The sequence below is a fragment of the Haplochromis burtoni genome, unplaced genomic scaffold (genome assembly GCF_018398535.1).
Source record: "Haplochromis burtoni strain Fernald_Lab_line unplaced genomic scaffold, NCSU_Asbu1 Contig_198, whole genome shotgun sequence".
NCBI classification, from domain to species: domain Eukaryota; kingdom Metazoa; phylum Chordata; class Actinopteri; order Cichliformes; family Cichlidae; genus Haplochromis; species Haplochromis burtoni.
Window position 1 is genome coordinate 587,737 of NW_024582559.1, and position 12,187 is coordinate 599,923.

Genomic DNA, 12,187 nt, shown 5'->3' on the forward strand with positions numbered 1-12,187 from the left:
TGATTGCTGGGGCAGAAGCACTGTAAACGCCAAACACAAATACCTTTTGTTCTGTTGCTTTGCATTTAAATTGAATTTGAGACAGTTTCAGCAGTGCGTGGAAACCGCAGGAGACTGAAGACAAATTCTAAACGATGTCTTGCTTCCACATAAGATGCTCTGTAGGATGCTCGGCTGCTCGGAGTCCTGTGCATCACTTCCCCTCCCCGTCACTACAGTCGCTCGGTGAGCTGCCACCATTTAATCTGTTTTCAAAGTATTCTGCAGTGTCATGCTGAAAGGAAAGCTCCTGCCAACTTCTCTTACTGGCAGGCTTGGCTAAAAATACAGCAAGAATCGGACTTTTCGAATCATCAAACATTAAAGATGTTGTGATCAATCTGGCTCACAAAATACTCAACTGGTGGTCTATAAAGCTGCTGTTCAGCACTTATCTGAGAGAGCTTTATAGTCAAATTTAAGATGTGGGAGTGTGCATCGCTGTTTTAAGGTCAGATGAGTCCACCAGATGACGGCTGCTGTTGAGGGAGCCCTATCAGGAATTATGACAAAGAGCGGTGTTAGTGACGACAGAAATATTGTAATCGTCATCTAAAAAGTCAAATTCATTGGATTTCAAAAATAATGACAGCTAGAGGAAAACAGAGTGAAAGGCATGCCTGTAGTGTAAGGTTGCATGTAAGACGCACACAGACGACGGTCTCGCTGTTATCGGGACGGCACAGTCAAGTGTGAATGAGGCTCTAAGACACACAGGACTCTGCAGCTAACCTTACAAAGACTAATGAAGCACACGCAAGTTACACTAAAACACATTACTTGGCTCACTTGGCTAATTTATCAATTAATTAGTTTCTTCTGGTGGTGCAATGTGAGCTCCCTGATTATGCTTTAACAGTCATGTTAGACGGCTGAGATCCATTCTGTTTACGCCTGCCTGGTGTTGACACAGAGTTAGCCCGGTAAGTAATGGGACCCGTGGGGGTGGCGGGTGGTGTTGGTCGGGGGGGAATCTGTCTGCAGAATGATGGAGAAGGAGCTCCATTTTCTGCATGGCCATCCATGACAAGCTGCGCCAGAGAGAGTGAGTCATTACACCGTTTTACAACAGATGTGTGAGATGTGTGGGGACTTGATGGGGGCGTGGATGTATCTGGGCTCGATCTTGGCAACCGCACACTCCCAGCCGCGGCCTTGTCTCCTGCGGACCAGACTGTAATGTCCGTCCAGGTTTTAGTGCCCTTGACTTAAGAGCTCATACACTGCTCGCTGAACACGGGCAGCAAAATTCTGGTCACACAACGCCACTTTATCCTCTGGAGCCTGCAACACAAAGCTGAGCGCCTGCACGGTGGAGCCAGAAAGCCATTAAGTTATTTCATTTGTCTGCATGATCTCTGCAGCAGCTGTGGCTATTCAAATTAAAATGAAATTATGCAAACGATTTGATTACAGTGTGCAGAAATAATCCCAGTGTGGAAAAGCAAACAACGCAACAAGGTAATGTAATAATTCCACCTTAAATCATCCGTTTCCAAACTGTAAGTCTACTGTAAATCACATGCCCATATAGCTGCAAAGTGCACACATTCTTTGCATGATTGCACGTAGATACAGTGTGTGTGTGTGTGTGTGTGTGTCTCATGTGCCAGCTAGGGGGGAAAAACATGCTGACTTTAACTCAATGCTGCACCAAAATGAGAAGCAAATTGGCCCCGCAATGAAAGAATGTAAAAGGGTGTAATTTAGAAGTTAAACACTGCTTACACTCTCTGCTTTAATGCAGTTCATTATCTTGGCGTCTGAAACAAAAACCTCCCCTGTAATATTTGTAAAACATTATTATTTCCTGTCCAAAAGTGCAGAAGAAAATAACACCGAACAGCAATGCTCGCGACACTAATAACACCCTCAGACATTACGCCCTCGCCTCAACTTTGATCACGAGTCACAGAGAGAGCACGGCAACGATCATAGTAAAAAAGTGTCCGAAACTGCAAAAGTAACGGGCCGTCATTTACATCCGGCCTCGTGTCCGTCTTTTTATTTCCTCTGTCTATTCAACCGTGTGACATTTTGCGCAAGTGAAAGTGAGAGAGATTGATCTGTTTGAAATTTCAATCTGCAGCCAATCAAAGGAGACATGAAAACCATTTGAGAGCAGTCATTTTCATCAGTGGATCTACGCTTCAGGAAAATGAAAAGTGAAAAAAGCACAGAGACATGAGAACACACACAAAAGCCCCCAATTCCTTCGGGACTGCAGCAAGAAAGGTCTCTTAATAAAACATCAAGTGTTCAATACTAGAGCTTCTACTTTTACTTTCGTGGACATTATAATTACAATCACAGAGTAGATGTGCATGAAGAAATAAGCGCGTGTTAATGATGCTAAGTTGCTCTTGTTTCCCTGGAGTCTCCACTCCGACCCTCAGAGGTGTATTGATTTTCTTGTTCTGGTTGGGGAGCTGGAGCAGGGCTGCAGTCCCAATAATTGCCAGCTAACGGTGCGTGGAGAGGACATTGTCTCTTGTATTGCGGAGCGTCTGGGGCAGGTTCAGTTTTTTTTGTTAAAACGCAGCCAAGGCAACTGACAGTTGGAAACATATGAAACAAAGAGCCTTAAAATTAAGTGATTAAACGTGGAAGAGGGAGAGGAGATAAAAGTTAGGACATGGAGTTGGAAGCAGCAAAGAAAAAGAATGGTGACAGCGGAGAAAGGAGAAAACTTTTTAATTTAAGTTAACAATAGCAATGATCACATGAAGAAGAGTCAGAGCAGGGACAATTAATAGAACAATCTTCTGAGGTGCTGATAACAACAACAGACAAGGGAAACAAATCCACACCAAACAAATTACAACTGCTCTTAATAGCGAGTGTTTTAAAGGGCATAGTTTGGTATTTTTATATTCTTCAGTGCTATTTGGCGTTGCTCTACTTACATGCCGTCTTTACAGTAAGAAGCTTAAACATGAAAACGACCCACCAAAGATTCCGTTTTTCATGATCTCCAAGTCACGGAGGTGAATGAAAGCTCAAATCTTTGAACACGCACTCATGCAGGAATTTGTAACCGAAGCATGCACGCACTACTAAAAATAGCCCGGCCATTCCTTCCACTCAGAAGGACTCTCGTTTACAAACATTAGCGCAAATGGAAAACCTGATTACTCTGGCTATAGGAGGGGTGACTTCAAAAGGACAGCGGCACAGGAGAAACACGGGCCAATGTCGAATGCAAATGGAGACAAATGAAGAGGAATGTCATCCGGGCGATCCGGAGGGTGTAGCGGTGTTGAGGCGGTGACGCTCGATAGGAGCACCAGAACCACAACTACTGTGTCAGGTTGCCTTAACAGCCCTGTATTTCATTTGAGCAAAACCTCAATTGGATTCCCCATCCAAACCAGATTTGGATGGGGAATAGAAAAAGGTCAAAAACTAAATACATTAATTTCAATTTTGACTAGATCCCCTGTACACATCAAGGTTTAATCACTCTTTCAGTCGCGATGGCGATATTATAGTGACAAGCTCATCATTGCCTAATTAGCTCTAGTAATTAATCAGCAGTTCCAGGACTGGTGAAGGACAGAGGTATTCTCTGCTAACACACCAACAACGCTGTTTAAATGACTGCACCAGCTTTCAAATGTGTGTTTTACTGGCTTTTATGGGGCCAAAACGATCCACTGGGGACATGGGGATAGTTTTGAAATGTTAATAATTCATGTGCTACTTATTTTCCAGCCATAGCCTTGACAATAGCAAGGTCAAAGAATACTTTCACTATAAGAATACTTCCACGACAGCGAAGACGCTCTCCCTCTTCTGCTTTACATAACACTAGGCCAGATTGTCGAGCAGCACTTTAACGGGCTCTGACAGGCACTCACTCATTTTCAGTCAGGCAGAGGAGGATCTGGGTGGACTGAGCTGGTGCTTAGCTACTGTAGGACACCAACTGTAAGTTCTCAAGCCAAGCACTGTTTGTACTGCTCTAATGAGCCAAAGAATCTGTGCTGCTCTGGTGCTGGACAGCAACACAGCAACAGAAACCAGAAACCAGAAGTAGGCAGGGACTGAGTAACGGAGAGACAGCAGGACGTACCTGCCAGGAAGCTGATACGGATAGATGTATCACCGTTAAACATCTTCCGTCTGCCCTCGCCAAAAGGGAGTGAACCTTAAGAAAGGGGTCATGGTGAAAGGTTACGCTTCAAGTTTGACAGAAACCTGTTACTGGATGAACCTGATGCGTCTTCTCTTCTTCCAGTTATGTAAGAAGCTTGGCAGAGATGATTCGATTGGATTCTACAATTGTCCAAATCTGTTGTTCGCTGTGTTAAACATCTCGCAACCATTGATTTCCATCTGCATATTTGTAAAAATCCAGGAGCAGAAGGTGCACTGAAAGAATTTTGCACACTAGATGGACAGTTCAAAAGAATCATCAGAACCGAACTTTCAACACAGATCGTTTGAGGATTATATTTTGTGTGAGTAAAACGGAAGTTCATGATCTCATCTTGCATGACATCTATGTTCGTGATTCAAACCAGATGCTTGTCAGGTGAATCAAGCAGATGCTACGATAATGCAGTGGGTGTGAAAGAGACATTATATAACATGGTTTTCCATCTGTTATTGTTCCGCCTGTCCAAGCCCCAAAGAAATGTTCAACAGATACATGCACGGCTTTAATGCTGGGCACTAAAAAAGTGCTTTGTCTGGACTTTTCCTCGCTCAGAAAAGGCCTTTAGCGAGTGAGGTTTTGAAAAAAGGTTTAAAAAAGCTGCATCAACCTTCTACGAGAGACAAAAATCCTTTTTTTTATTTTTCATATTTCACATTTGTATATTTTTTGGTAGTTTTGTAACAATTCTAGTAATTTGTGAAACATGCAGGCTTAAAACTTCCAGAAATAATTGGGTTTCTCTATCAGAAATGATCTCTAAACACCCTCTTATAGTGAATGTCTTCATGTACAAGAAGTAAAACAGTCTGGCGTCTCCAGAGCAGGCACTGTTGCACAGATGTGATGCCAAACCAACCTGCCTGTGGGTATCAAATATTCAGTGTTTGGTCAGGGATTATGCGCTTTGAACGTGCTGTCCTCATGGCACAGGTGGAACATGACCTGCCACTATCCGTCAGGAAACCAAAGAGAGGGAAACAAAGAAGGGCCTTCGCGTCACTGGGCATGCCCCCACACACATGCTCACAACTGCATACTGACAGGTAGATTAATGTCGACAGCATTGTCGTATGGCCATAGATTAGATGAGTAACTAAACATCTCGCAAAGGCCGCATCGACTGAGTTTTCTCTGAAGCAGAACACTTTCCAAACACAAACAGAACAAATCTTTTATTTTGATGCCTTTGTCACCAATTAACACTTTTTTAACTTGTAGTTACTATACAGGTAAAAAGGCTACAGAGGGGTTTTTGATTTTAGCATTTTTTCCTTAAAAGTTCTACAAATTATTCCACACAGCAGACGAGAAAGCTCATTTCTAAGTTGATTTCCCAAAAAGGCGACACAAGTTCCCCACAAGATTGTCTCAAAGGACACGTTTCAAGCCCTGATGTTCCACACAGATACTGCAAGAACCATTTAAGGTGCTTGGTTGGGACTACTACTTTGGAGAGGAGCCAGACATGATAATCTGAGAAGCAGAGGCAACGTCTCCAAACTAAACAGTGCATGTTTTCAGGGGCAAGCATGTGGGCGCCTCTGTGCGTGACTGGTTACACTGCAGTCGTGAGGCTCATTTAAATAACTCTCTGATTCACGCCAAACGTTTATGTCTGCGCGAGGATAAAAATGTTCTTATATTCCGCCCATAAATACTCCCACAATGAACCATAAATCATCAGTGCAGTCTGGGCAAACATAGAGGTTAGTGTAATAAGCTCCTGCATCAACAGTGGGAACGAAACCACGTGCAGCTGATGACTTTGCACACTACTTAACCAAAAGGTGTCTCAGGTGCCATCTTTGAACCTGATGCCCTTGACGTCGCAGTCACGCTGAAACTGACGAGGTTTTACACAAATAAAATAATGTGAGAACAAATTAAGTCTTAATTTGACAGCATTAGAAGATTTTGTTGAAACCCCGCCGTGCGCTGCTCTTTCAAATCATGAAGAGGCTTGTCCAATTAAGCACTGCTTCCACAACCGACGGGGCAGAGTGAGCATCATAAGCCTGCCCCTCTTTTCTGTGCTCTGACAGCCGAGGAAAGTAGTGATAATCAAACGCAAAATTTCACATTTCAATTATAGTTTATTAGGGGAATATAGATATGTATTATTTGGCTTGGCCTGAATCTTACTAAAATAAGAGGAAAGAAGTGAAGAGTCTTGTCACAGGCAAAAAATGAATTCTTTTATATCACAACTATAAAACATAGTCAAGTCAAACCTTCTTTATGTGTACAGGTCATTTAAAACAGCAAAAGATGATCTCTAAAATCTTTGTACCCATGTTTGGTATTCACAGCAGGTCACAACATCCAAACTGTAAAATCATCAGAAAGTTTATAAACACTTCAACTGCTCCATTGTAAGGAACGCAGCCAATAAAATATTCGTCTCCGCTAAGCACACTGACAAGCCGAATTAACCTAATTAAAATGATGCAAGCTGCTTAATGGCTCATCAACGCAGTAGCAGTGCAGAGAAAGCAAGTTTTATCGCACAAAAGGTTGAGAGGAGAGGTTGGAAGGGCATGTGCTGTGATGTCAAACGATATGCTTGGACTCGGTTACGAGCACGTGAGCTTGTCCTGATGAGAAGAAAAGGATGATGCATCACAGATGCTGGGACGCCTGACAGCCAGACACTGAGGGAAGAAGCGAACCGTGACGATGCGGTGAAAGATTCCAAAAAAGTATCTGCTCCGAAGCAAATGGCAGATTTACTGTGTTCTGCAATGCAATCCAGCTAAATACAAGCGGGAAAATATATGCTTTAAAATGTCCCAGTGCACAACCACGGGTATTGACTCTAAAACGAATAGACATTGAAAATGTGCTACATAAAGGTAATCAGTATAAATAAACCTGTGACACATACTGATGGTGGACTTGCAGCTCTCCCTGCTCATCTGTCACAGTGGCTGAAATGGAAATGTTGAAGGAGATGAAGATTTCCCCTGGTGTGAGCAGCCAACAAGTTTCTGCCTCTCACACTATTGAGCATATGCTGACACTGCTGTTTGGATTTATAACCTCAGAAAAGCTGTGCATCTGTGATTTGTTTCCCCTCTACAGTTGGAAAATTCAACGCCTGCAGTGGTGGTGGCACGAATACGAATGGTGGGCCTCTTAAACAGTTTATATGTACAGCATGTTTTATACTGTATGCTCTGTTTTTCTTTAATAAACTATGCCCTGCGCTCACTGCAGATATCAAAGGAACTCTCTTTGGAGTGGAACTTCACATTAATGATAATACATCTTTTTCAGAGACCTACACTAACAAAAAGGCTTTTGCGGACAGCAGATGCTCACTGCAGACATCAAACATCTGAAAAGCCCTGTCCTCTTACATCATGCGCATTACCCTCCACCTACTCTATGTATCCATGATGTCCTTGGCAACAAAATGACCAAATGAAGCGATGACTGTGAGTCTCTTCTAGGACAATGAACATCTCAATTAAGACCCCTTGGCCTGTTAACTGACTCCATCTATCATTCTCTTCCCCTGGTCATCCAAATATGGCCGAGCCAGCCTCGCTCTGGTCAAGCTCCATTTATATTAATCTGCAGTGCAGTCTGTGGAAGATGAGTTAATACAATGTGTTCATAGAGAAATGGACCCAACCAACTAGAAACTGGCTAATAAATTACTGGTATTGGGTTTTGTAACCTCATATATGTAATATCTTTTTTCGAGGAATTAAGCTCCAGGTGCTGACATGCAGACATTATCTGTACAGGTGGGAGGAGATAAACAACCAGAACTCTCTTAAGGATTTGAAATAGGGAAAATGTGGTGGCTTCGAATGAGGACTTCAAAACTGAATCCATATATGTGTGATAACACATATATTACATACAGGTGTAATTTAAAGCGTATTTCAATATTTAATTATAATATTGAGATTTGACTAAGCAAAGTATCGTCCTCTGGCTCAGCACATTTACAGTAATTACCCGGGTCCAAAGGGAAATAACGTCCAGCCATGCAGTCTACATGAGTAATAATTAACAAGTACTAACACCAACAATTAAGAACACAGTTTTACACATGAACAAACAAAGCAATGCTGCATTTTACCAGCCAAAGCTTTGGGGACATGAAGGTAAATTACTCCAGAATATACACTAATCGTGTTTATTACCAAATGGGAATTGCAGTCTGACCTCAGCAACATGCTGGTGGCCATGGAAACCAACAGCATACTCCTCTGGGCATATACTGTAGATGGATTTCTTCAACCTTTGCATCAACCACAAGCCCGTACTCATTGCTATGATTGGAAAACTGAAACCATCTACTCCTTTTATAGTTCACCCCATCGACAAGGTGACTCTTCTGTAGCTGCCTCCCTTCCTCCCGACTTGGTCCTGCTGTCTCAAAGGTCATGGACACCGCAGAAAGTAGGCCACATCTTAGCAGCTTCATTTCACTCAGCTCAGTTCTTTAACTAAACACACACTGTAAGAACTGAAGTGGCTGCAAGAAGTAAAAATAGTCTTAAATGTTCAGAATCATGTTGTAATTCATTAGCATGTTCAAGAAGCACCTCTCCGGGGCTTAGCACCTTGCGGTGTGATAATCAACAACCTACTCGACAGGAGCTCAGTGAATGCAAAAACCAGACAGGAGACACACAAGGCAAGGGTGTCAATGTATGCTACTAGTGTTGTCACATCATCTGTGCACAAACCGCACATGCCACTGTAAAGTCCAAGAATAATCAACTCTCGAATGATAGCTGTGAATAATTCAGAGCTCGTTTGATGCATAATGTGCAATATGTGCGAAGATCAGTATATTCTGCTGCTGGTAACCTTTATCCTTTATTGAACCCTTCATGGAGTAATCTGTTGGTAATCCACCATAATCCATGATTTAATCTTGTTAAAGCCATTGATTTACTATCCTGCTTATTAGAAAAGCTCTTGGTCTGTGTGCACGGATCCAAAAAGAAGCCGAACTATATTAGGCTTTGCAGCACGATACAAGTCCAGAACTATTGATGATTGGTGGTGTTTGTGCACACTGAATGCAACAACTTCATTTTCAAGAAAGGACTCGTAAGGATTTGGAACAAACATACTGCTACACATTATTTTTAATTGACTGACACCACATTACATACAATATGTTGTATGCAACACTGCTTAAAATTGTTAAGATGCAGAAAACAGGACTGCAACGCTGAGCTGTCAGAACCAGCGAGTCAAATCCTTGAATACATAAAAAAAAACTGCTGTTCCTGTATTGCGTGAGATGTTTGATTACATTTCTTTCCACTATAATGACTTCACCTTTGCCTCCGGTTATATTCTGTCCTTCTGTGCACATTTTAACATGCGCGCACAGTCAAACAAATTATGATGGAGAGCAGGCGATAAATCCAAACCCCAGTCTGGAAATCCTCAAGTGGGCTTTGCTGCTGTAAATGTATACACTATGTAAATACTGCATGGTCCTGATGTTACGCAAGGTGGATGTGTCCAATTTGGACTTTGTTAAAAAAAAAAAAAGAAGCAAATTTTTATGAAAACGTTGAGGAGAAGTAGAACAAAACTGCTTAGATGTAAATATAAAAATCGGCGGAGGTTTAGGAGAACCGCAGCAAAGACGCCTGTCAGAGTCTTACCGGTGTTGAGCGTGCCTGTGATGAATCTGAACAGGTAGTGTGCGAACTTGAAGATCTCACGCTTGCATCTTTTCCTGCAGCTCATCTTTGCAGTGGGGTAAAGGGGGGATGCTTGGAAAGGTCAGCACAAAAGGAAGACTCTAGTTTCAGGGTTAAAATCCAGGAAGGACTTTCACTTTGACAAAGTCTTGCAACAGGGTAAGTGTCCTTTTCTCTGCCCCACTCTTCTGGCTGTGTCAGCGTGGCCTTTGTGTCGGTGTGTGGCAGGAGTGATGATCATGAGTGAGTGGAGAGAAGTGACGGGGGACTCCACTCGCAAGTGTGTATGTGTCCCAGCTCGTCTGTTGCGCGGCTCCAGGGTAAAGGCTGTCTGATCAGCACGGACACGGGGATGGAGTGTGCTCTTTTGTCAGATCGTTAATGTTTGCTTACCGACGCTTTACCTCCTGCTCTCTGGAGAGAGGTGAAGGGACTTCTTTCCAACACTCACTCCCTCCTCTCTGGACTTTTCCTCCAACTCCTCTGAGCGTACACTCTGAGCATACACTCTGCTGCTCTTCTTCTGTGTTACTACTGTTGGAGTCACAACACAGTGGTTATCCAGTGGGTCTCTCCTTCTCTGTCTCTCTCAGACACAAACAAACACACACTCCCACACACACTCGTAGTGCGCCTACTGCTCGCTCTACTCAGCACCATCTGTGGATGTTTTACCCTCAATGACGGTTGCCATGGAGGTGTGGCCTGATTGGCCCGTGAAGAGGAGGAGGAGAAGAAGAAGAGAGAGAGAGTGGGAGAGAGATAGAAGGCACACACAAGGAGGAGGAGAGGCATAAAGGAGAATTAAGGGGAAAGTATCCACCTCGATGAATCAGCAATGGCAGTACATTACAGCCCTGCTGTGTGATGTGTAACTGAACGTTTTTTAAAAAGTGACAGTAATGGGCAATTTTAATGGCACACAATGGGCGCCTCAAACAGACAAGTGACTCAATAATTAAGGGTACATTTCATAAGAAAAAGAAATGAAAAAGTCTTTTCTGCTAAATCATCAAGTTGTTCCACAGCATGCCCCAACAGTATCTAAAATCCATAATCACTAATCATGTTTAAATGAAAATAAAAAAATATTATGATAGTTAAAATAATTATTTTGTCAGTAAAAGAAGAGAAAAGCTGTCTCACAGCAGAAATACATGAGAAACTACATACCTGAAAAAATGTGTTTAAAAGTTCTTGAGTCTATTCACCAGCGGTTTTCAGGTTTTCATTATTTATTCATTATTATTATTATTCATTTATAAGTTTGAGCGTGGCTGACTGATTTTCTGCATGCCGATATGATTGGTGACGTCTCTTTTTGAGCTAAAAATCCACATTTCAGTCAATTGAAAGTTATTTAAAATCCATTTTCATTGCAGTTTAAACATTCAAAAGGTCACAACACAAACACCACATGTAACAGGACAGGACACATGAGAATAAAAATATTTTGTCTTCTGTTTCTGCAAACGTGAACCCCTTCTCTCAGATTCACCATCTCCCTACACAAACTATTTAATACAGTCATAACAGTCATGGCTTAAAGGAGCACTTTGGAATTTTCCTACATGACTTGTATTGGATGAAATTACAGAAATGTAGCAGCCTCTCACACAAATGCATTGTATCAAAGTGAACGATACTTCATGAAATCATATGATTAATACTAGGTCAACAACTCGCCACCAGGGTTTAAATACCTGGGACTCCCCATCATTTGCTTTTAGCACTGAAGAAGTCGCTGGGATGAGAGGTGAAACACTCCATGACCTGGATGTCTGAGAACCTACACAAACGTACTTCTTGAAATCATTGCTTTGTTGATACAAGTACTGCTGAGGATAATATAGATGATACTAAAAGGCAAATGCTGCTTTAATTAGGTAGTGAAGCCTAGTTAGTCATTATTCATTCAGTGTATCAAAACAAAATCAAAGCATTTAAATCTGAAACATTAATCTCTCCCAAAAGTATCATGTATATCCCATGCTTTTATCTCATTACAATGTAAATGCACCTCTTCTGCAATATAGTAATAATACTAATAATAATGATAACAACAAGAAGCCCTCTTGTAGCCAAGGAGACTCACTGTCTTTTCCCACTATTTACTTTTAAGTATTACATTTTGTTACTTTGTTCCTTTTAAATGTACTTTAAGACATTGTTAGTGCAGCAAAACAAGTGCAAAGTGCAGACTTTTGTTATTTGCCCTGCTGAAACCTAAGAAAAATGTGCCTCAACTAGAGCAGGGCGATATGGCCAAAAATATTTATCACGATATATATTTGAAAATTTG

At 41.9% G+C, this 12,187-nt stretch overlaps 1 protein-coding gene across 4 annotated transcripts in view; it reads right to left on the reverse strand.

The window, feature by feature from the left end:
* The window catches only part of kcnip4a (potassium voltage-gated channel interacting protein 4a), a 153,962-nt gene that overhangs the window by 93,495 nt on the left and 48,280 nt on the right, over positions 1-12,187 (reverse strand). Inside the window, exon 1 of one of the 4 annotated variants that reach the window (XM_005935228.3) lies at positions 9,847-12,124. The exons of the other annotated variants lie outside the window; for them this stretch is intronic. Within the exon in view, the coding sequence (XP_005935290.1) occupies positions 9,847-9,931 (85 nt within the window). The 5' untranslated portion in view covers positions 9,932-12,124. Of the gene's footprint in view, positions 1-9,846; positions 12,125-12,187 lie in introns of those variants that run through there. 4 annotated transcript variants of the gene reach the window in all.